Source organism: Anoplophora glabripennis, unplaced genomic scaffold (assembly GCF_000390285.2).
Source record: "Anoplophora glabripennis isolate ALB-LARVAE unplaced genomic scaffold, Agla_2.0 scaffold8, whole genome shotgun sequence".
Classification (NCBI taxonomy): Eukaryota; Metazoa; Arthropoda; class Insecta; order Coleoptera; family Cerambycidae; genus Anoplophora; species Anoplophora glabripennis.
Window position 1 is genome coordinate 2,489,397 of NW_019416350.1, and position 22,010 is coordinate 2,511,406.

General features: G+C 32.9%; 1 protein-coding gene across 5 annotated transcripts in view; it reads left to right on the forward strand.

Moving 5' to 3' along the window:
* The window catches only part of LOC108904702 (probable nuclear hormone receptor HR3), a 51,340-nt gene that overhangs the window by 12,991 nt on the left and 16,339 nt on the right, over positions 1-22,010 (forward strand). For all 5 annotated transcript variants that reach the window (XM_018707356.2, XM_018707374.2, XM_018707348.2 and 2 more), the window contains one exon: positions 18,777-18,942. In XM_018707356.2, the coding sequence (XP_018562872.1) occupies positions 18,777-18,942 (166 nt within the window). The remainder of the gene's footprint in view (positions 1-18,776; positions 18,943-22,010) is intronic.

The following is a 22,010-nucleotide window of genomic DNA, read 5'->3' on the forward strand; positions in this document are numbered from 1 at the left end:
GGAATTATACCCGCAATAATTAAACAGTTAAGATCATTCGTCAGCAGGGCCAGCAGATATAGAGAAGTTTCGAATTTATTAGCTATCATCAGTATGTCGTAGGTGTATGTCTATGGCCCACAGAGTAGTTGTTAAGAACTTTTATTATCCTTCAAAATATGCTAATTGACTTTCAAAAGATATTAATTTGTATTTATAAATTCATCAAATTATTTCAACGTGCTGTTATTGCTACTTAATTAGTGAGTTAACTTTTTTGAAGAATAAAAGGTGGCTCGGAACATACAGGGTGTTTTCACTTTAAATTTGGAAAACGCAGGAATATATTCCCTATCAAAAATTAAGTGTAGTTTGCTCTACAAAATTTTTTTATGAAAGCCTTTGTTTTGGAGATACAGGGCGTTGAAGTTAAAAAAAAAATAAACACTTTTTGACATATCTCGGTTATCCACGAGTAGATTTGATTCAAACTTGGTACACATTTTGCGTATTGGGGGTTCTCATAATTAACAGAATATTAGTCCTATCGGATTAGCCAGTGGCGTGCAAAGGTAGGGATGCGTGGCACCTTTTTCAAAAAAAAGTACGCCATTGAGTTTTTCGAAGAATGTAAAGTAAATTTAAATACTACCATACAAAAGTACTCTAAAAGGTCTCTTGGTATTTTTCGATAATACGCAGCGTTCATGAGATTCTTGGACTATCAAGATTCCAATGCATGATAACATGGCACGGTAGTGCTGAATGAGAAAAAGAGATATTTTTCTTTGAATTCAAATGCTGCATTAAAATTTATAGCAACTTTTTTGTTTCGCAGCAAGTCAAGAACCTGTAAATATTTTCATTACTTTCCTCTACTCAATGTCGTAATAATTTTTTTTTCATGCATTGAAATCTTAATAGTCCAAGAATCTCATGAACGCTGCGTATTATCGAAAAATACCAAGAGACCTTTTAGATTGCTTTTGTATGGTAGTATTTAAATTTAGTTTACATTCTTCGAAAAACTAAATGTCGAAATTTTTTTTTTATGCACTGAATTCTTAATAGTCCAAGAATCTCATGAACGCTGCGTATTATCGAAAAATACCAAGAGACCTTTTAGAGTACTTTTGTATGGTAGTATTTAAATTTACTTTACATTCTTCGAAAAACTCAATGGCGTACTTTTTTTTGAAAAAGGTGCCACGCATCCCTACCTTTGCACGCCACTGGCTAATCCGATAGGACTAATATTCTGTTAATTATGAGAACCCCCAATACGCAAAATGTGTACCAAGTTTGAATCAAATCTACTCGTGGATAGCCGAGATATGTCAAAAAGTGTTTATTTTTTTTTAATTTCAACGCCCTGTATCTCCAAAACAAAGGCTTTCATAAAAAAAATTTATAGAGCAAACTACACTTAATTTTGGATAGGGAATACATTCCTGCATTTTCCAAATTTAAAGTGAAAACACCCTGTATGTATATGTGGATATTTTTTATTGCCAACCGTTCATTGGCCATGAAAATGAAATTTACAAATTGTCAATGTAGGTATCGAAAAACTTTCATTAATATCGTGGATGACGGGATAGTTGTATAAATAACAATATTTGTTGAGATAGAATTCCAAAAAAAAAGGTTAAGCCAATAAAGATCTGTTATCGGAACTACTGTAACAATTTACCGCGGCTGGGGCGTGTCTTGAAATTTAATTTCAAGAAAGTGACGCAGGAGTCTTCTTCGAATTCTATCTTAACAAATATCATACGGACTGTATTATGTTTCTTTCCATAAATTCAACTCAACTAAAGTAACTTTCTACGTTCGCATGTACCCGCCAAAACGTTAAATAGTAACGTTTCTGTAGGAAACCGACGTTAACTATGTTTTTAAATTTAAACCGTATTTTAGCAACGGTAGTTTTATATTCGGTTTTATATTATGTCGCACTCCTGAGAAGTAACCGAGGAACAGAGTTCTCGGGTTGTTATTTAGAATAATTTTCAATCCAAGAAATGGAAATATTTAAATGATCTGCGCCGATTCATCCTGCACATTGTACCGTACATTTAGCTTTACAGCAAATTAAATTTAATGGTATAGTATATCAAAATATCAATGTCTCGTGACATAGGTACTCCAGTAATGTCGCAACCATAACCTATTACCGCATTCGCAATTTATAGACTCTGGTAAACCACAGCAGCAACTCGATCCAATTATTGTACCAAAGCTTCACGTATGTCTCTAATCTCAGCGTTCACACAAATCTCTTACTTGCTCGCTTGGTCTGTTTTTAATATCTGCTTGTTTTGTTCATTGTTTAGCCAACTTCCCACATTGCTTAATGTTACACTTGGTAACCTATAAAGCATAACTAATGGCAACAGAGTTATTGTATTCGCAACAAATATATACTCGACTGAAACAATGGCATGGGTCCGCTAACTGATTTCCTTATTGCTACCGTTTTTTGCTGCAGTCGAATCCAAGAAATAATGAATTTTTACAGCTTCTATCCTGCTACCACAGTGTACGCACAAAAAATTTTTTAAGCAGTCATTTCCGCACTTTAAACAATCCGAAACATTTTTGGTGGGAAAACTGAAAAATATGATATCTAAATCGAAAAAAAATATGGATCTTCCTAACCAGGTGACACAACAAGTTATTAAAAGGAAATGATCGAAATAAAATTTTTGTCTCGCGTTCGAAATTTCAAGGGAAAACAAAAAACGGCCTCAAAATACTAAATCTTTACGATTGTATGAGGAAGCTAGGAAAAGGATCATTGTTTTCGATATTGGACTAAATAGGAACCGTTGGCATCAAACAGTATAGCATTCGGTTATACAGGATTAGCTTTTAAACAAGTCAGCAGTTCTAGAACAGTGGTGCGTACTATTAAAAAAATATTTTTTCCGCGATTTATAGGCAACCTACTATGGTAAATTTTTAGTTATAAGCTTCTTTTATTAACACCTATCTCCCATACAGTATTAAATGAAAAATACGTAAATAAGCCACTGTTGCAATGCGCACCATCTCGGTACCTTTGACATTACCACTGTTGAGCCGAAACAAGTAGGCCCTAATGTGTCACTATGTATATAAATAAGTAAAAAAAATAGATATAACGTCTTGTCAACTTGTGTATGTATCATTCATCCAACAAATATACCAATTTTAAAAAAGATACAGTCCACTCAATCATCAACCACAAAACAACCACCTATATTAAAAAGCCTCAGATCCGATGCTCCTTTGATTGGTGTCGTCATGGCCAGTAGCTACTCTTTAATTATAAATTACAGAAACTGCCCGCATATTCTTGTTAGCTTACTTTAATAATAATTTCGGTAATTGTACAGGATTAATTATTATAAAACATGATTTAAGGACGTTCGATACATCTCTTGCGGGGCAGGCGGTGCGGGAGGGAAGCCTATGCTTATACACGGTAGTTTCGTTGTAGTACCAACCTTACATAAAATAATTTGAGTGAACTAAATATAATATATACGAATGAAATTTATACAACACATATTAGCTTGCATATATTTTTCGTGTTTAATGCACGGCAATTAACTTTTTATTTGAATAAAAGTGTCTATTTATTTATTAGGAGCTTGTAAAATTCATTCTGGATGAAATTTGGCAACAGTGCCATTGCCATGCCGTAGTGGTAAAAGTTGGGTCAACTGTCATTACTGTCAACTGTGCTTTGCGCATATTCTATAAACTTGATGAACATCCAAGATACAAAGGAAAAGCAATATAAAATGCGTATGAAACATAATATGGATTGATGAGAAAAAAGTAAAATGTGCAAACCGAGAATCTATATGATAACTATCAAGAAGCTCAGTGTATGCCGGATAGTGAGACGTCGCCTTGTCAAATTGAAGATTATGACAGAACACCTATACTGTTCGTTTTGCAAAGAGATCCTTTCAATTTTTGTTTCAAATTGCTATTATATTGCATTAGATCACGAACAATTTATTTAATATTAATTATTACTACATATGTTTTCGACTGGAAAATTTTATAGTCTATAATCGAGCTATTCAAATATAGCGCGTCAGTCAAAGCGTTAAATACAGCGTACAGTGTTGCCATATTTCCTTTCATTGGATCAGATGTTTGTTCAAATTTGTCAAAACGTTGTATATTCATTCCATTATCTCAATAATTACATTGTAAGTGCATATTTTTATTGTTTTAAAATGTTTAGTAATACTTAATTCTTTAATTACAATTTTATTTTCCCGATCCTAACCATTTTTAAGAGCGATATTCACGTTTGATTAAAGTTTTTTCCCCAACTCCCATAAGAGCCTGTGTATAAGAGCATAATTTTTAATATCATTTTTCAAAAAAACTACATTGGCAATCGATCTGATATTTTTACACGAGGCAGTTGGCATATTTATTAACAGATTTCAATGATTTTGAAAACTTTCTTACCATTTTTTTTTTGGTATCGAACCTCCTTAAATAACCCGATAAGTGCTAATTCTAGAACTTCAAGTAACGTAAATTTGAGGTTAGACAGAGGAGAAAATTTTTAGTTTGTGTACTGCATTTTAATAACTGTTGGGTGATAAAAAGACAGTGTTGTATATCTACCTGTTTGCGGTAGAAGTAGTAAAAATGGATTTTAACTTTTTTTCATTGGTTTCTCAAGAGATCAAGTTTTGTGCAAGTCATATTGTGGTTTCTGTGTCTTCCTGATTCCATACGATATTACCGCAAAAAAAAGCAGAGATTAGTCATTTGCATTGTTTTAAAAATGACAGTATAGTATTCACAGTAAAGTGGATTTCATATAATGATCTACAGAGGATATTTTTATTTTAGATGTATCACAATAACGTATATTGCACTTGTATATTGTATTTTATGGCGATAGAAATGACAATTAAGTAAAAAACAAAGTTAGTTCAATTAAAAAATATATTTCTAGGTTTTTTTTATGATTTACTACTAAATCCTGATCATGTAAAAGTATATTTTGCATTTTTATTTCACTGAATTTTTAATTCATAAATCTGTACCGTTAACGGTTTGTTACTTTACCGAGTAATCTGTCTGTCGTTTCTAAAGTGACGTCATGCGTGAAGCGTGGCAGCCTTGATAATCTAGGTGGTAATGCCTATTCCATTATTTTCCGTGCACTGCGACACCGTGAAAAAGTTTTATTTTGTATTAATTTTGATATTATTAGAATTTTAAGAAGATTAGAACGGCCATTGCCAAAAATGAAAAATTTCAAGGTTTACTATTATTTCTTTTGAAATTTCTATGCGGAAATTAAAATCTGAACACATTTTCCAAATAACTTCATTCGATATCTGATCAGGATAACCCCCTTTCTTAGATATAAAACGTTTTTTAATTCTACCGCCAATTAACAATTCATAGTATGTTACAAATGTGTATGAGTGTACCTAACTGATACGCTACCGTCTATATAAAAAAAACGTTTTCAATAGGCGTCTCATAAGCAGTTAGGTACTCTTCTTCGTTCCAATTTGAAAGTTCATTGTTAGCGTTAAATGACTCTTTACTGTATGCTGTGCATCTGTCACTTCATAAATTTCAATATCACTAAGTAAAAAATATGCGTTGGCCTTATCTTCTCTTCTGAACTTTAACCTTTTTAATATTCTTCTTGCTCATTATTTTTCTCTTTGTCTCCGAAGATTTTAGTTCCTTTGATGCTGCTAATACGAAATTTGTGACAATAATAAATTACGTTTTATGTAATTTATGTGTACTAGATGTAGGACAGATGTATAACAAAAATTAATGTTATTTACTACTAGTGTTACTGTCTAAGTTTTGTTTATCTATCTAGTGACGCAAGTAGCCACACATGTATCGTAAAATTAGAAATAAAATTTTACTTACTACGATGACATTTTAAAAATTCATTCCATAGAAAGTTACAGGGTAAGGGGGGAATTTTCAAACACGCCTTAAATCTTAATAAATAATATAATGTATTTGCATCCGACAAAGGTGATATATCACAAATAAGTACTTTTCACAAAAAAAAAACAAAAAGTGAGTAGATACGAGGTCTGTTCAGATAATAACCGAACTTTATTTTTTTAACACTAGTATTAATTTTATACATTATTGGTCCTTGTTTCCTTCAAAGTACTCCTGCCCCCTATTCAGACACTTTTCCCGGCGGTATTATCATTTCCTGAACAATTTCAATTAAAATGGCCTTTAATGTATGACGAATTTGCGTTTATGTCATCAATACTCTAAAAACGGCGTCCTTTCAGCACTGATTTTATGTTCGAAAAAACAATCACAAGGAGCTAGGTCTGGCGAGTGAGGAGGGTGAAGGACAGTAATCTGATTTTTGGTACAAAACTGACGAATTAACAAAGCTGCGGTCGCATTGTCATGGTGCAAGAACCATGAGTTGTCTCGCTAGAACTCTGGTTCTTATTGCGGATTTTTTCACCGTTGTAAAATGCTTTGATGGTACACATTGTATCGCTTTGTGTCAAGAATTCAAAATACATCACATCACTTTAACATTGAATCGACGTGCTTTCTTGGGGCGTGGATATCCTTTGCCAATCCATTGAATGAATGTTTCATCGTCATTGGGTTGTTCAAGGAGTTGCCGACAAACGCCCACACGATTTCCTTTCTGTTATTGGGTCATCAAAGGAGGGAAAAATTTTTCTGCAACTCGATGCATGTTCAATTTTCCAGTCAAAATTTCATGGCATGACCCAAATGAATCAACCTTTTCTGCAATTTCTCTGACATTTAATCGTCGATTTGCACTCACCAGATCTTCGACCTTCTAAGCTTGAGAGTCATCAATTGAACTCGAAGGGATTCCTTGTCGAGGATCATCTTTAATTGATTAACGACCACTTTTCAATCGTGTAAACCACGCAAAATTTTAGGTTGCATCGTTGTTTCAGAAAATCGCACATTTCAAAAATAGCCACTAATACTTTAAACACATTGCACTCAAATAACAATATTACATTAATTCATTAATATATCAACAATCCAAAAACATGTGTGTGATTAGAGGAGACTATGAGCAACGCACTGCTGCCCACCGCATGTCATTAAATACCTCCATTAGCGTATAATTCAAAAAGTTCGGTTATTTTCTGAATAGACCTCGTACAATGTTTGGTGAATAACTAATATTATTTAAAGCTTAACTTTAACTAAAATCTTAACGAGTAATTTGAAATCATGGTTTGAATAAATAAAAAGAAAATAACAATGTAAACTGGTAATAAGAAGTGCTACTAGTAAATATTGAATTATAAGGAAGAAAATGTTGATAAATTATGATAACGATAAATATTGCTACCGTAATACTGAAATATAGGTACATAGAGTTGCTTAACTAATACTCATAAGTATATCAGATAAAGTGATATGTATACAATACGACACATTTCAATAATGTTAACAATTATATTGCAGCAACAGCAATGTTCCAAGCCTTACTCATACTGAAGAAATGTCTATTATATTAACCATATTTGTAAATACAAACATACAGGTTCTACATCCTTGCCATATACATTTTAGAAAATATCAATTGTATTTGAGGGAACTAATTTTGTTTCAGAAATCGTCAGTTGCATTTCAGAATAGTATTTATGATTGGAATTTTAGATTTGTTATAGAACACGTCCATTCACACTTATGTATATTCAAGAGACAATTAAAATAGATTTATTTGTAATATAACAAGTGCACTACATGCTCTGAAATAAAAATTAAGTTTTCTGAAAAACAATTTACGTTTCCTGGAATACAATTTCTGATAAAAATTAGGAATTCTGGATTTTAATTGAGACAGTAATTTTTATTTTCCTGACTTTTAGAGAACATTTATAATTTTGTATAAATTTATTTATTACTTTTTTGAAATGTTGTACAAGTAAATAACTGATATATTTTGAAAACCGCCTAGGTACAACATCCCTAAAATTCCAATCATTTTTCAGCACCGGGTTTCGTAATTCAATCCTCTCGGGAACTTACTGCTGCTCGATTTAATTACAGGTCATACTTCCATTTTTAATGAATTTATGCAGTCGTTCCGTCCATAATACCCGACTTTACGATTTCGTGGCTCAAGATTGCTGAAACTCCGATAACCAGATACGATCCAGGTATTTGCAAGCCAAATCGTCATTTAAGGTAGGATTTAATATCAAGCGGACTGGATCTCGTCACGACAGTTGGTAACAAACCTCTTATCTTCCAGTCCAAGGAATTTGTTACCTACTTTCGAAACGAAAAAAACGTTTTATTGTCATAAGTTTGGTCTCGCAACGGTATAAAAGAAATCGGAAAATTTTTCTATAGCCATTCTTGGATCACAGAGGAAAATTTCTAATAAATGGCGAAGGATCCGGTTATAGAAGATAAAACTTTTTTTATTTGTAGAACGTTTTAAAGAGAAATGAGCAACCAAAAGCAGATCTACACAAAGGGGATGTTTTAAAGAACACATACTAATTACGCTGTTATATGTTTGTCTACTTGCAGTAGCCCAAAGTAAATACACATATACATAAAAAACTACACATCGAAATATCTGTAAACAGGTAACATGGCCTAATGACTGAAATATTATTATACTCTTTCTCTCTGTATTTAGTCCATTTAATATATAATGAGTCAAATTTAAGATAAGTATACTTGATTCTTTTAATAGAAAACTTATTGAAAACCGCACTCTACTTGCCGGTGTTAAACATAACTCTTACTCCACCTCTTTATATGAAATCTAAATTATTTGTGATAACTTAACAGAAAAGCACCGTTTATAAAAATAACAACTCGATGCATACGTCAACCTAGCGATTCAACGTTAAAACATAAAACTATGCATTACTTAATACAAAAATTTATGATATACTCTACAAAATTTAGTTGAGATGAAAATGAAGAACTACAAAAGTATATATTAGCAATTTTCTGTTGTATAAAAATGATATAAGATTTTTTCTCTTTCCAAAATAACATTGGGAAACGTGAAAATGGTACACTACATTTTTACATATTTAGATTGAGCAGTTTATTACAACTAGAACAATATAAAGCTTTAAGGGTAAAGGCAATATATAGCCATGTCGCCATCAAATTTAAAAAACGGTCAGTACTGTTGTAGCTGCAGTATATGTCGATATTTCCCTTAAAATATCACTACAATCGCAAGAAAACGCATACTTGTGATCTCAAAATACACAAAAAAGATGAATAATACAATAAAGGTACATTTATATTTTATTTTTTGGAAAATAATAATCCTTATGCAGTATTTCACAATAAAATTTCCAAAAAGTAGTAGTAGGTATATAGTACAACATATATGTTTGTATATATTCTACAAACGCTTAAGTAGGTGCCATGGGGAAACCCATTACGTAGACATGCTTAGTTTATATTTATTTAGTACCTTACCTATTGCAAAACAGAAATATTTGTAACTATATCAGGTACAGCTATACTAAAAAATAACTGCTAAACCGTGATCGACATATATGTGTGATTATACAGTGTATTCAAAATTCATCCATCAATACAGTTTTTTTCGGAACGAGTCATACAGTTGGAATAATAGTATCTACTGAAACGCTATAAGTACGTATCTGTTTCATCACTAACATGTTGGGACATATTACAGAATACCATCTTGTTTGGTGCAATTCCTAACAGTCTGAATGTTTCATAATAAAACTCATACCTTGGCAACTTTCAGGAAACATCCTATGGCCATAAGAAATACTGAAAAACCAAATAAATACATTGAATCTAAGAACGACCTATACAAATATCTACAATTGACCATTTGATACCCAATTCTAACACATTTTTGTTTATTTTCCATTCCATTGGGTACTACGCCATCTGCGAAATGAAAACTAAAACTAAACTGAAAACGTCTAATAGATTAAGAGCTGTTTTGTAAAACTATTCTTGCTTTATCAAAAATATCGCATTAGGGAGAATGTATAGGTATATTTCTAAAACATAGTGTACATTAAAAATACTGATACTGTTAGTGTGTTTGCTAGGCTGGAAAGATGTATATAAAATAGTCAACAACGTTTAAAATAGACAAACCCATACGTACACTATATTCGCGGTGGTTTCCGGTTATTTTTAAATATCACTGATGACGAGCGCTATCCACAAACAAAAGCAATTTGTAGAGTACAGTGCATCCTAATTTCGATGTTATCCTACCTAACTTTTTTGAAAGAAATCTTCAGGTCACACACACATTTTCTGATTTTGTTTAGGATTATAGTGGAAAAAAATTACATTTTGGTATTTTGTTTGACTCGCGTAGGGGCTACAAATAGATTTTTGGTAGAATAGATTTTTGGTAGAATTCGGTCAGAACTCAAACTGTTTTGGACCTTCAAATCAAAGTAATATATTTTTAATAGAAACTGCAGCTCACCATGGCATAGTCAAAAAGAGTACATTTTCAAAAATTAGTTTATTTGTCTCAAAAAGCAGAAAACAGGTGTAGCCGGTTCTTTTAATGTAGTAAGATAAAGGTGAAGTTAGCCATAAATAAAAACAAATGCTTTATCAAAGAGAATATGATGTTATTATTATAGCTGCCTATGAAGAAAAACAAATACAAAAAAGCGATGGGGTAAATAAGAAATTTAGAGACTAAGTTTGTTCAAAAATATTTCTTGAAGACAGAAACCAAATCTTCATCTGTTAATTGTCAAATCTGAGTGATAAATACATATCTGACTAATGATGTTTTGTTGATTCTACTTCACAGTGCTTACTTCAAATAATCCTACTTTTTATTTGTAAAATGGCAATGTTATCAAGCACAAGAAAAGGTTTAGAATAAAAATTATGTATAATATATTTAGTCAAACTAGTCAAAGGGCCAAAAAAATCGTATGAAATTAAGGGTGGGTATCCCCTTATTACTATCTTGCGATAGTTCAATAACCTTGAACTCATGGTCACTTTATATCTAAATTGTATACCAAATGTGGTACTTCTAAGTTAAAACATTGCAGATATTAATTTGTCTCGAAATTTGTGACTCACTTTGAAAGTCTGTGACTCTGTCTGGGTGCAAGTTTCTATATAAGTAAGTTTGGTTGATTCACAATATTTTGGACAATTCTGCATGCACCTGCTTTGTGTTGGTTCTTATGCGGGACACTTTGTATATTTTTGAAAGGTGCAAAACTAGGCCATGGTTTCCATTTATAAAACTGTAACTCGAAAACCAGTATGTTACTAAAAAATTAAGATAGAGTCGATCAGAAAAAAGTAGTCGCTAAAAAATTGACTTTTTTACTATAACGTCAAGACCAATAAATAATATATCGAAAACCTGTTTTCAAGAGATTTCTCTAAATGTGACTAACGTTTACGAAAATCACAATTTTCTATTTTTAATAATGACCAAACTACCCTACCAAGACAATCGAAAATGGACGCACAGTACATATACCCACTAGGAATACCCTGCGGCCACATGCGTTTAGAACAATGCTGGTTATTTTTAACGTACAAAGCTAGCAAAATCCTCTGTATAAGTAGCTCTAGCATATTACCTATGCTATTGACAATGACAAAGAACAGTATCTATTACTTTACTATAATACTCGTAAGTTACGAACTTGGCGGATCAAGCATCTTCATAATCCTCACGATTTTATGACAATTTCACATCAAGGTCTTCCTACAAGATGTCAATTTTTCTCTAGTTTGGTAGTGATTTTCAATTATTTAAACTACTTTTAGTTTCTCTCATCGAAAATTTATAGTATCCATCTGGACATTACTAATTTGTTATTTACGGTACTCGTCTTGTTTGGTGTAAACTACCCAAATCAATAAAGACGCACACAGAAATGATTATACATGGTGGCCAAATGAAAACGAAACAGAGCCATTTTTAGGAACTGCGTCAAAATTGTAGAAAAACGCTCAGACCCGTCAATTTTAGATTAAAGGGGGATATTCTTTGCTGGTATTTTTGACTCCGCCACTTTCACCCCAAGCAAGGGTAAGCATCACCCCAAAATATTTAAATGGCATTGGGGGTTGAGTAATATTTCTTTTGAAAGCTCTTACAATTCTCTTTACAACAGACGGGCGGTATTGGGCGGAATTTTATAATTCCGCCCAATACTTATTGAGAATTTTTATTTTAAAGTTGAAACTTATGTACAAACAATTAGTAACGGTAAAAATGTCAGTCATTCGAGTTAAGTACGCCAATGGTATAAATTTAGTATTTCTTGCGTCATATTGGTTTTTGGCGATTTGTTATCACTTTCGTAAAAAAAAACACAATTGTAAAAAACAGAAATGAATGCTATACACACACAATGAACGTAAAATTAGTGGATTCCAAATTATTTTCTAGTATTTTCTGGAAGCGTTGGTTGATAGTTTATTTAATTTTGTTTTTGAAAATTAAACACCATGGTTTATTCCATTGCGGAAAGGATAGATATCATTTCGCTTTACTTTGTGAACAATAAATGTGTGAATATAACAGCTCAGCTATTTAATGAACAACATCAAGACCGACATGTCAGGAGGAAGTATGTTCTAGAGTTAGTAAAAAAATTTCAAGAGACAGGGAACGTAGCCAATAAAAAACGAGAAATTGAAAAACCTATAGTTAATGAAGCTAGTGAAGCTGCAGTTTTGGGACAAGTTCATCTTGATCATACATTAAGTACGAGGCAGCTGGCATCTGTGTCTGGGATCAATCGAACTAGCATACAAACCATTTTGAAAAAGAATAAATTCCATCCATACAAAATACATTTGCCGTTTGCAATTTTGCGAAATTATGGGTGAGCGAGCAGGGAACGATCCATAGTTCCTTTTTAACATTTGTTTTCTAATGAATGCAGTTTTTTCTTGAACGGGACGGTAAATCGTCACAATTGCCGCTATTGGTCCGATTCAAACCCAAGAGTATTTCACGAGGTGCCTACACAGCAACCAGAAAAATTAAATGTATGGGCTGGAATTTTTGGTGACCGGCTGGTGGGTCCTTTTTTTTACCTGGTAATTTGACTGGCCCAATGTATTTCCAATTACTGGAAGACGCTACCTACTGATATTATTGAAAATGTTCCAGAGTATGATGAAGATCATTTGATTTTTCAACAGGACGATGCTCCTCCGCATTATGCGTTAATTGTCCGTCAGTATTTGGACCAACGTTTTTTACGGAATTGGATTGGGAGAAGAGACAGCATTGAGTGGCCTCCACGATCAGCGGATTTATCGCCCCTTGATTTCTTTTTGTGGGGATACCTAATAAGTAAAATCTATAAAACACAGCCAGCGTCGCTGGAAGATTTACGTCAAAGAATCGTCGACGAATCTTTTTTCTTATCGGTCATCAGTTTGAACATTTAATCAACTAAGTAGTAAGTAAGCAACTAAACATAATTTAAATTTTAAAATGTAAATTTTTTTCAAAGTATTGGATGGAATTATAAAATTTAAAGTCTGTTGTAAAGAGAATTGTAAGAGCTTTCAAAAGAAATATTACTCAACTCCTAGTGCCATTTAAATACTTTGGGGTGATGCTTACCCTTGCTTGGGGGTAAAAGTGGCGGAGTCAAAAATATCAGCAAAGAATGCCCCCTTTAATCTAAAATCAACGGGTCTCAGCGTTTTTCTACAATCTTGACGCAGTTCCTAAAAATAGCTCTGTTTCGTTTTCATTTGGCCACCCTGTATAATACGTACTTCGATTGCGAAGTATATGGTTTTGATTCATCTACATCAGAAAAACACACATATTCTTTCTTAGGGAATATTTTAGTTTTCATTCCATGTAAACAAAAATCAATACACTCCCTAGTGTTCCTGATTATCTGCTCGTATTTTCTCATATTCCCATAAAATCCCTCTTCCTCCCACATATTTTCTTATATTCCTATATTTCCTATCACTTCTTCCATATCTCATTTGAAATATGCACCTATTCCCTCAGTGGTTAACCAGGATGTTGTCTTCTAGAAACTTGATTCCCTATTTGGAGATCAGCTGTTCGGCAAAAGGCATCGGGGAGCGGATTGGGACGCTATCAGCCCCGTGCATCGGCCAATATCAAATATCAGCTGTTCTTGGACGAACGTGTGGTGACGTAATCCTCGTCATGCGGCAGGACTCCGCTATGCCGATTGTGCAGACGAATCTTGGACGATGGTTCGGCGATCGGTCGTCCCACTCGGTCGATTTTCCGCTATTACGTGGCACGTAACTGCCAACATGCGAAGAGCACTTGGTCGGTATGCGATTCGTTGTAAAAGTGCGGACAGTTATTGCTGCATTTGTAGGTCATTAGACTCCTCCGGATTCCCGAGGAGCGCAATTAATTCCGATTCGAATGGTGCAGCTTAGTTCACTCTATTCATTGATGTTGCGAGCACCGTATAAATTACTTAAATGTCTCCATTTGCTTCCAAAAGGAATAAAAGGTCTTTCCAACAGAAAACATTTTTTAAATATAGTTGTATTCTGTTGAATTATTATTAAAAGAATTATTTATAGCCCTCAACATTATACTGTACTTATAATACAAACTGCAGTGCAAACTTTCATTCATTAAGAGTGTAATTAAAATCTACTGTTAAATTCACATCACTTAGGTGTACACAACATTTAAACAGAAGTTTTATGATACGAGTGGTGTTTGTAAAATTCCCAGTTTTGCAATAAATATTTTATTTACTTAACTAATTTATATCAATACTAGGTACAATGTAGTTTTTCAGTATACAGGGTGTAAGCAGTTTGACTGCCATTAATTCAGCATGAGATAATCATAAATTAACAAAAAAGTTGTATATTATAGGGACGTAAGATTAACAGTTTCTAAAATACAGCGAGTACTAACATTGGGGAGTTTCATCTCAACGTGACAACAGCGCTTAACCTGCTGATGCGCACACGTGTGCACGCGGCAGACTTGTCCTACGGAAAAAATGTAAACAACTATTATTGTGAAACATTTAGTAAACTTCAAGACAATTGTTTCCCAGTTTTTAAATAGGTAACATAAAATGTATGGATTTTATAGTACGAAGATAGTGTTGTGCTTAAATTTTAGCTCGAATTTTAGTAATTATGAATCTCTTAAAACAGGAACTTAACTTTTAATCAAGTTGCGTATTTGAAAAATATGTAATTAAAGTACCCAAAGATTCACGTCGTCCAAATAATCATACGTATAAAAAATAATTTAGGTACCTACCAAAAAGCAAAATTCAGTAATTTTTAAACGCCTCGTACTACAACGTATGCTCAAAATGTCCACCACCCTTTTCGATGCACACGACATTTTCGAATCCAATTTTCGTGCACTCGCTGGAAAACACCTCAAGAAAAGGAAATAGTGGTACGCAAGAAACATTCCGACACGGTCGGATCCAGATACCAACTGAATTACGTATTGGTGGTTGCTGTACACCTTAATATCTTGTGTTAATAAACCGCCGCGCCGTTGTCACATTGCTCGATATGAATTTTATTGAATTTTAAATTTATTACGTTAATTATTTTTTAGAATTAAGCATAGAGTAGTTAAAAAAAGTGTAAACATTGTATTTTATGGTGTTCTATGCGCGCAGTTATGTCAATATTCCTTAATTAATAGAACTTTGTACATCAAGTTGGAGATTTTGATAATTTTTTTTTTCGGAAATGGTCGAGTTTAGGACCCATGTCATATAAGGTTTTTTGTTTATTTGAACATATTCTATCGTCTGTTAAAATTAAGGCAGTCAAACTTCTAACATCCTGTAGTCTCCGTTTAATTGCATTCACGTATTCCAATGCGTAACCAAGTTTTGAATAGGTACCTCTTTCAAAGAACTTTTTGGCAGTATCTGCAATCTATCACTTTAGATCATTTAAATCTTGATACGGCACTTCCTACAAAGATTTTTTTAACTCTGGAAATGGATGAAAATAACTGTGAACTGGACCTGGCGAATGGCGTGATTGTGGAAGTAATTTCCGGATTAAATTACTTAAAACTTCCTTTGTTCATCAAGCAAGTAGTGAGCCAGAGAGTTCCGATAATATTCTTACAATAATTGTGATTTCTTTTGGCAAGTAATCTACCAAGATTGTCTCGCTGCAGTTCCAGAAGTCAAGATTTTCCACAAAATTTGAAAACATAATAACAAGTTCCCGTTTCCTTAATCATATAAGCATTATCAACATTATTTCTATAATATAATTTCATATATAATCGTAGAACCAGGTTAATTTTTATGTGAAACACATTTTGACATAACATTTAGCGGCACTAAAAATTTTAATTAGTAATTGGTAAGGTACTTCTCAAAAATGTATTCTTTTTAAAAACTTGCTGATCTTGTTCATCAATTGGGCAGAGTACGCAGAGCTTCAAATTGATATATGCAGAAAATAAGATCAATTCAATTCAATTTCTGCCTTCAAAAAGTATTCTGACAATTCATTGTCACCAACTGATAAGTTTTAGAAAATATCTATAATTATCGTTACATAAAAGTTGATCGGGGCTTCTCCAATTTTCTCAAAATTTTGTCTCCCCCCTATTTTCGATGGTGCTGAACACGAATCTGCAGTTTTTTTGTGCGGTCGAACTCAGTTTTCGAAATTCTAACCTGAATATTTCAGATAACACTACGTAAAACTCTGTATATTTTATGTATATGTATTTAATAAATAAAAATTTTGTAGTTTGAATCCGCCATTTGTAATTCGTGATGACAACATTGAGTTCCCCCACTCTCATTCATCTCTGTTCATCCCACATAAATTTACTATAATTTTATTTATTAAATACATATTTTTTTTTAGTTCAAATTTGGGAAAATGTGTTTCTTAAATAATGTTGATTGTTTATTACAGATGTTCTGATAGCTACATAAAATATACAGAGTTCTACGTTGTGTTATCTGAAATATTCAGGTTAGAATTTAGAAAAAATTTTTTCTCAAAAACTGGGTTCGACCGCACAAAAAAAACTTCAGATTCGTGTTCAGCACTATCGAAAATAGGGGGGTAGAGAACATTTTGTGAAAATTGGAGAGGGTGCCATTATAGTAAATAATTACCTCTTTTTGTTTCTTATTAAATAGACAATCTCAGAAGTTAACAACTTTTATGTTTCACTTTCGTAATTTCCTGAAAACTAATGAAAGATTTTTAAAATAAAAACATAATTAAAGATAACAAAACCAAATAAATCCATGTAAATATTACTACTAATTCTATTTTAATCAAAGTCAGGTTCGAGCTGCTGACCAAAAAACAATGATTGGACCGATACCTTATTTTCAAAAAGAAACTCCTTCGAGAATTAGTTTGCTAAAATTGTAAAACGTAGTGTACAGTAGGTATACAGGTTAATACCATCGAGAATAAACCAATAAATATAACTTAGTATAGAAATGGTTTCAGCTAAGATTCAGTTAAGGGAAACATGGACAAAATAAAGTATTGTTTACTTTTTAAATTATTTGGTTTAATGGTCAATGTTATGGAAAAAAAATTGTATTCGCATAGGACTAATGTCCATATGTTACCCGTCACAGCAAAGATTATCCAGATTTTGATCTTCAGTGCATCATAGTTATCACCATCCACTTACTTATCTACTTATCGTCTATTACATCCCTGACTTGATCATAATTAAACCCTTGTCTACATATTCAATACTTAGTTTTTGTAACATTTCTCTTTGAACATTCTTTAGAATATCGTTTTCCTTAATTTCACTAACATTAAAATGAATATAGACAAGATAACAGTTTATGTCATTTTGTGCATTATGATCTATAGTCTTTCCGAAGTCAGTTGAACATGTATAAAAACGCATAGCAATAAAATTTAAAGAGATTCATAGGCGTCCCTAAACAAGTTTTCTGCTAAAGATAAAAATTATAATAATTTGTATGTAATGTGTAGAAAATTTATATTATATGTTCATTTGGCCAACAACATATTTTAATTATTTATGTCCTCAAACAATTTTATTATATTGATGGTAAATTTCGTACTGTTCCGTTTCAAAAGGTCTCCAAAATACCATGTTGTAATAATATTAGTACACAAAATAACCCTGTTATTTCTCCCTTTCGCGATTGTAATATGAATGATTAATAGAAAGTGCCTATAATAAATTAAAATTACCTGAATCACACCAAATTCCGCAGTGCTGCACTGCACTGCTAGGCAATCGTCCAGTTCGTCTGTGTACGCCGTTTGCCCGCGCGTGCATTCTTCAACTGGGCGTATACATTTCTACCACCTCCACATTTAGTTCGACCAGACGTGTATATGAGTATGGCTAAATAAATATGGGAATAAGTTTTTCAAATATTTTAATGCCGAGTTGCTGCGTCAGCGACCAAACCTGGTACATACTGCCGACCTCTTGGTTCTTCAATTGCGATCGGAATTGCATAAATGTCATGTTTTTAAATAAGTAAATCCGCATGTTGACCAAAATTAAAATCACCAGCGTACCGCATCACTAACACTAAACTGTAATCACCATAATCAATTACATTTTCATCAACGAGTACCCTAGAATCATCCTGAAAGCGGATAAAAGGGACCGCTAGGTGATCAACCAGCGTCTTCATTTTCAGCATCATCCACACCATCTAAAACGGACTTATACGTGACCTACGTAATATAAATGCTCAGGTTAACTTCCCCCTTGTAATTCTGACGCTTTTTTACAGCCGTAAAGTTTGGACGGATGTCGAAGAAGCAGAGGGAGAAGGTGGAGGACGAAGTCAGATTCCACCGGGCGCAACTAAGGGCACAAAGTGACACCGCACCTGACAGCGTTTTCGAGCAGCAGACGCCTTCGAGTAGCGACCAATTACATCATAGTTATAACGGAGGGTAAGTGGATTTTACATTTTTATTAGTGGAGCGTAATTTTGGAAAGTTTCGAATGCAACACAGTAAATGTATGTCTTCTTTATTATTTGATTCAGTGTTACAAGGAACAATTAATGCCTTTCTCTGTATCATTGTAAAAAAATTGAGTGAAATTATTGAGTACATTTTCACTCAATATCGGGCATTTTGATCATTTTACTCATTTGTGATTATATTTAAACTAAAACTGAGTACTTTCACTCAAATATAAGTACTCCCTAAATAAATTCTTCACGTAAACTCGTATTTGGTGTACTTGTATACCTAAATCAGAGTAAATCTCCTCGTTACTGAGTGGGTTTAAATGTATATTAATTTCGAGTAATTCGAATGGCGCCGTGAAGATGGCACCACTTACATATTGCTTCTGTAATCTCGACCACAGTTAATAGGGGCCCGTTAGATGCTCCAGAAAAGCGTGGTCGCCAGGAGAACAGGCCTTAGCCGGCGGCGGTGGGTCTCAGCTGGCGGGTCTCGGCCAGGACAGGAGGAGGCCCCGGGAATTAATTTCAACACTGTATATCCTATTTAATCATTTATGACTGATTTATTTTTGCACAGAATATTTAGTTAATTAAAAACCAAGTCTGAGTAAAAAATGACTTAATAATAGTTAATTTTAAATCATAATAGAGAAATAGGTAAATTGGTTTTATATACTCAGAATAGAGTCAAAAGTCGTTCAATTGATAGTGCAGTAACTCGGATTTGAGTAAAACTCACTAATTTCTGATGCAATAGTTTCACTCAGTTGTACTCATACTAATAGAGTGAAAATTTCACTAAATCGGGTGTGGACAGAAATTGATAATTTATTGAGTAAAATTGAGTGAAATTTTTTTACAGTGTAGGTGTATATAAACTAAGATGCATTTTTGGATATTTTTTCATAATCACTCTTATTAACGAATTAGACTGTCCTTTATGAATAAAATGATAAATTGTGGCAACTATTTCTAACGATATCGAAGGGACAATTATATGTTTCTATTTATTTCTAATCTATGGTCATGTACCGGAGATCTCTTTTTTATACAACTTATAAAACTTAGTCGATTGTTTTCCTAGTTTATTTTTGATGATTAATGACTAATTGTAAGATTACCTACGAACATTTAGCGGTAATTTTCCTTAACTTGTTATTTTACAAAATAGCGATATAATGGATAACATATCAATTAGGATAACATATCAATTGCTGTTCTTTCTGTGACAGCGCCATGCCCTAAATACACTCCTTTTTTTTTGGTCACGTACAATTTACTTATAAGCTTAGTGATGACGTACCTCATCCACCGCAGGCACCCATCGTCCAGCCACATGAATGGCTCTTGGTAGTCCTAGTTACTACCATGATAATGCTATAATGTCGAAAACATTTTTTGGAAACACACACATCATTTTCACTTTATTTTTGAGACAAAATTACATTTAGTGATAATATTCATTCATTCATTAATATTGATGTACTTTTGTACAAAACACATTATTTAATTTTTTATGATCAAGGCATATCGCACTTATAATAGTATAATAATAATAATATCTCTACTCCTCATTCTAACCACGAGAATTAGCCCAGAAGTCGAAGACTTGTGCGGGAGAGGAGACGGCATATTATTATTAAGCAGGCCGCATTTGCGCCCAGGAACGACTTATGTTGGTAGGTCCTAACCACCATTCAGTGCAGGTATAAGGGAAACCTGGAAAACCTCATAATTGGTCAAATGCCAACCGATGTCAATCTCTCAAATTGATCCAAACCAACATTCTTCCACCCTACCATACCTGCACAGAGGGTGTCAACCCTCCGTACAAGCATAGCTAATTTACGATCTACCGGCCGCGGGAATCAAACCCGGGCAAAATTAGCGCACATCGATTTAAGGACTGGCGCCTTAAACCGTGCGGCTACCGGCTTATGGGGATTAAAATTAAAAAAATATCATTAGCGATTATCTTCTGTAATACTTGAATACACTCTTATATTCAGCACCCCCTTAAATGAGTATGAAATTTTAGAAGTTTTGCAGATAAAAATAATGAAAATATGCTATTATTATTACAGACAAAATAAGTCATGGAATAAACATCGATTACAAACAAAACAATGACAACAAAATTCTCATTATTATAACTAAGCAAAATAACATGTAACCAATAGCGGTATAAGGTAATTGTACTCAATAAATTAAAGTTTAAACAGCAAAACAATCACAAATAATAATTATTAATTTCAATTCGTGTTTTTCGTTGTTTCTATTGACATTAAAAAAGTTCATTTAAATGGAATATGAAACAATAAGATGATAAAGCTCTTGATCAAAACCGAAACGTCGCGCGCCGTTGAAAAAGTAGTATATATTATTTGTAAAGAACTAAGTTCCGAGAAGTCTAAACCTCTTATATTAATTAGTTTATTAGAATTAATTTTGTCATCTGGTTTTAATGTTTATTTCATAGTTTGCTTTGTCTATAATAGTAAATGTATAAAAATTTATCTGTAAAAATTTTGAAATTTCCTAATTTTTATGAAATTGGTTGGTTGAGGAGAGTACTGAGTAAAGAGATATTAGATATTAAAATTTAAAATAAAGTAATTTGTTAATATATATCTACGATTTCTTCAATTTTGGCCCCAATAAGAAATTGCGGCAGGCCTAGATCACAAAAAATAGAATACGATGTTTTGTATTTAAAGTGAAAAGTTTATGGAAAAAAAAATTCCGGTCAAAATAGATTAATAAATGCAACTTTTATTAGGATCACTCTTTACATTTATAAACTAGAAATCTCCATCTAAATAGTTACGGAAAATTTTATTAAAAAGTGTTAAGAGTATTTAGAAGACCTGAAACGTCCTGTTTTAAGAAAGGCCTGCTTTATTTTGAGAAGAAGCTTTAACAAAATTATTTTTATCTAGTTATCACTTTCCCTGTATAGTAAGTAATTTCATAGTATTTATATTAGTAGAAGTACCTTTCGCTAATATTTTTACAATATGATATATTTTTTTAGGAATTAAATTT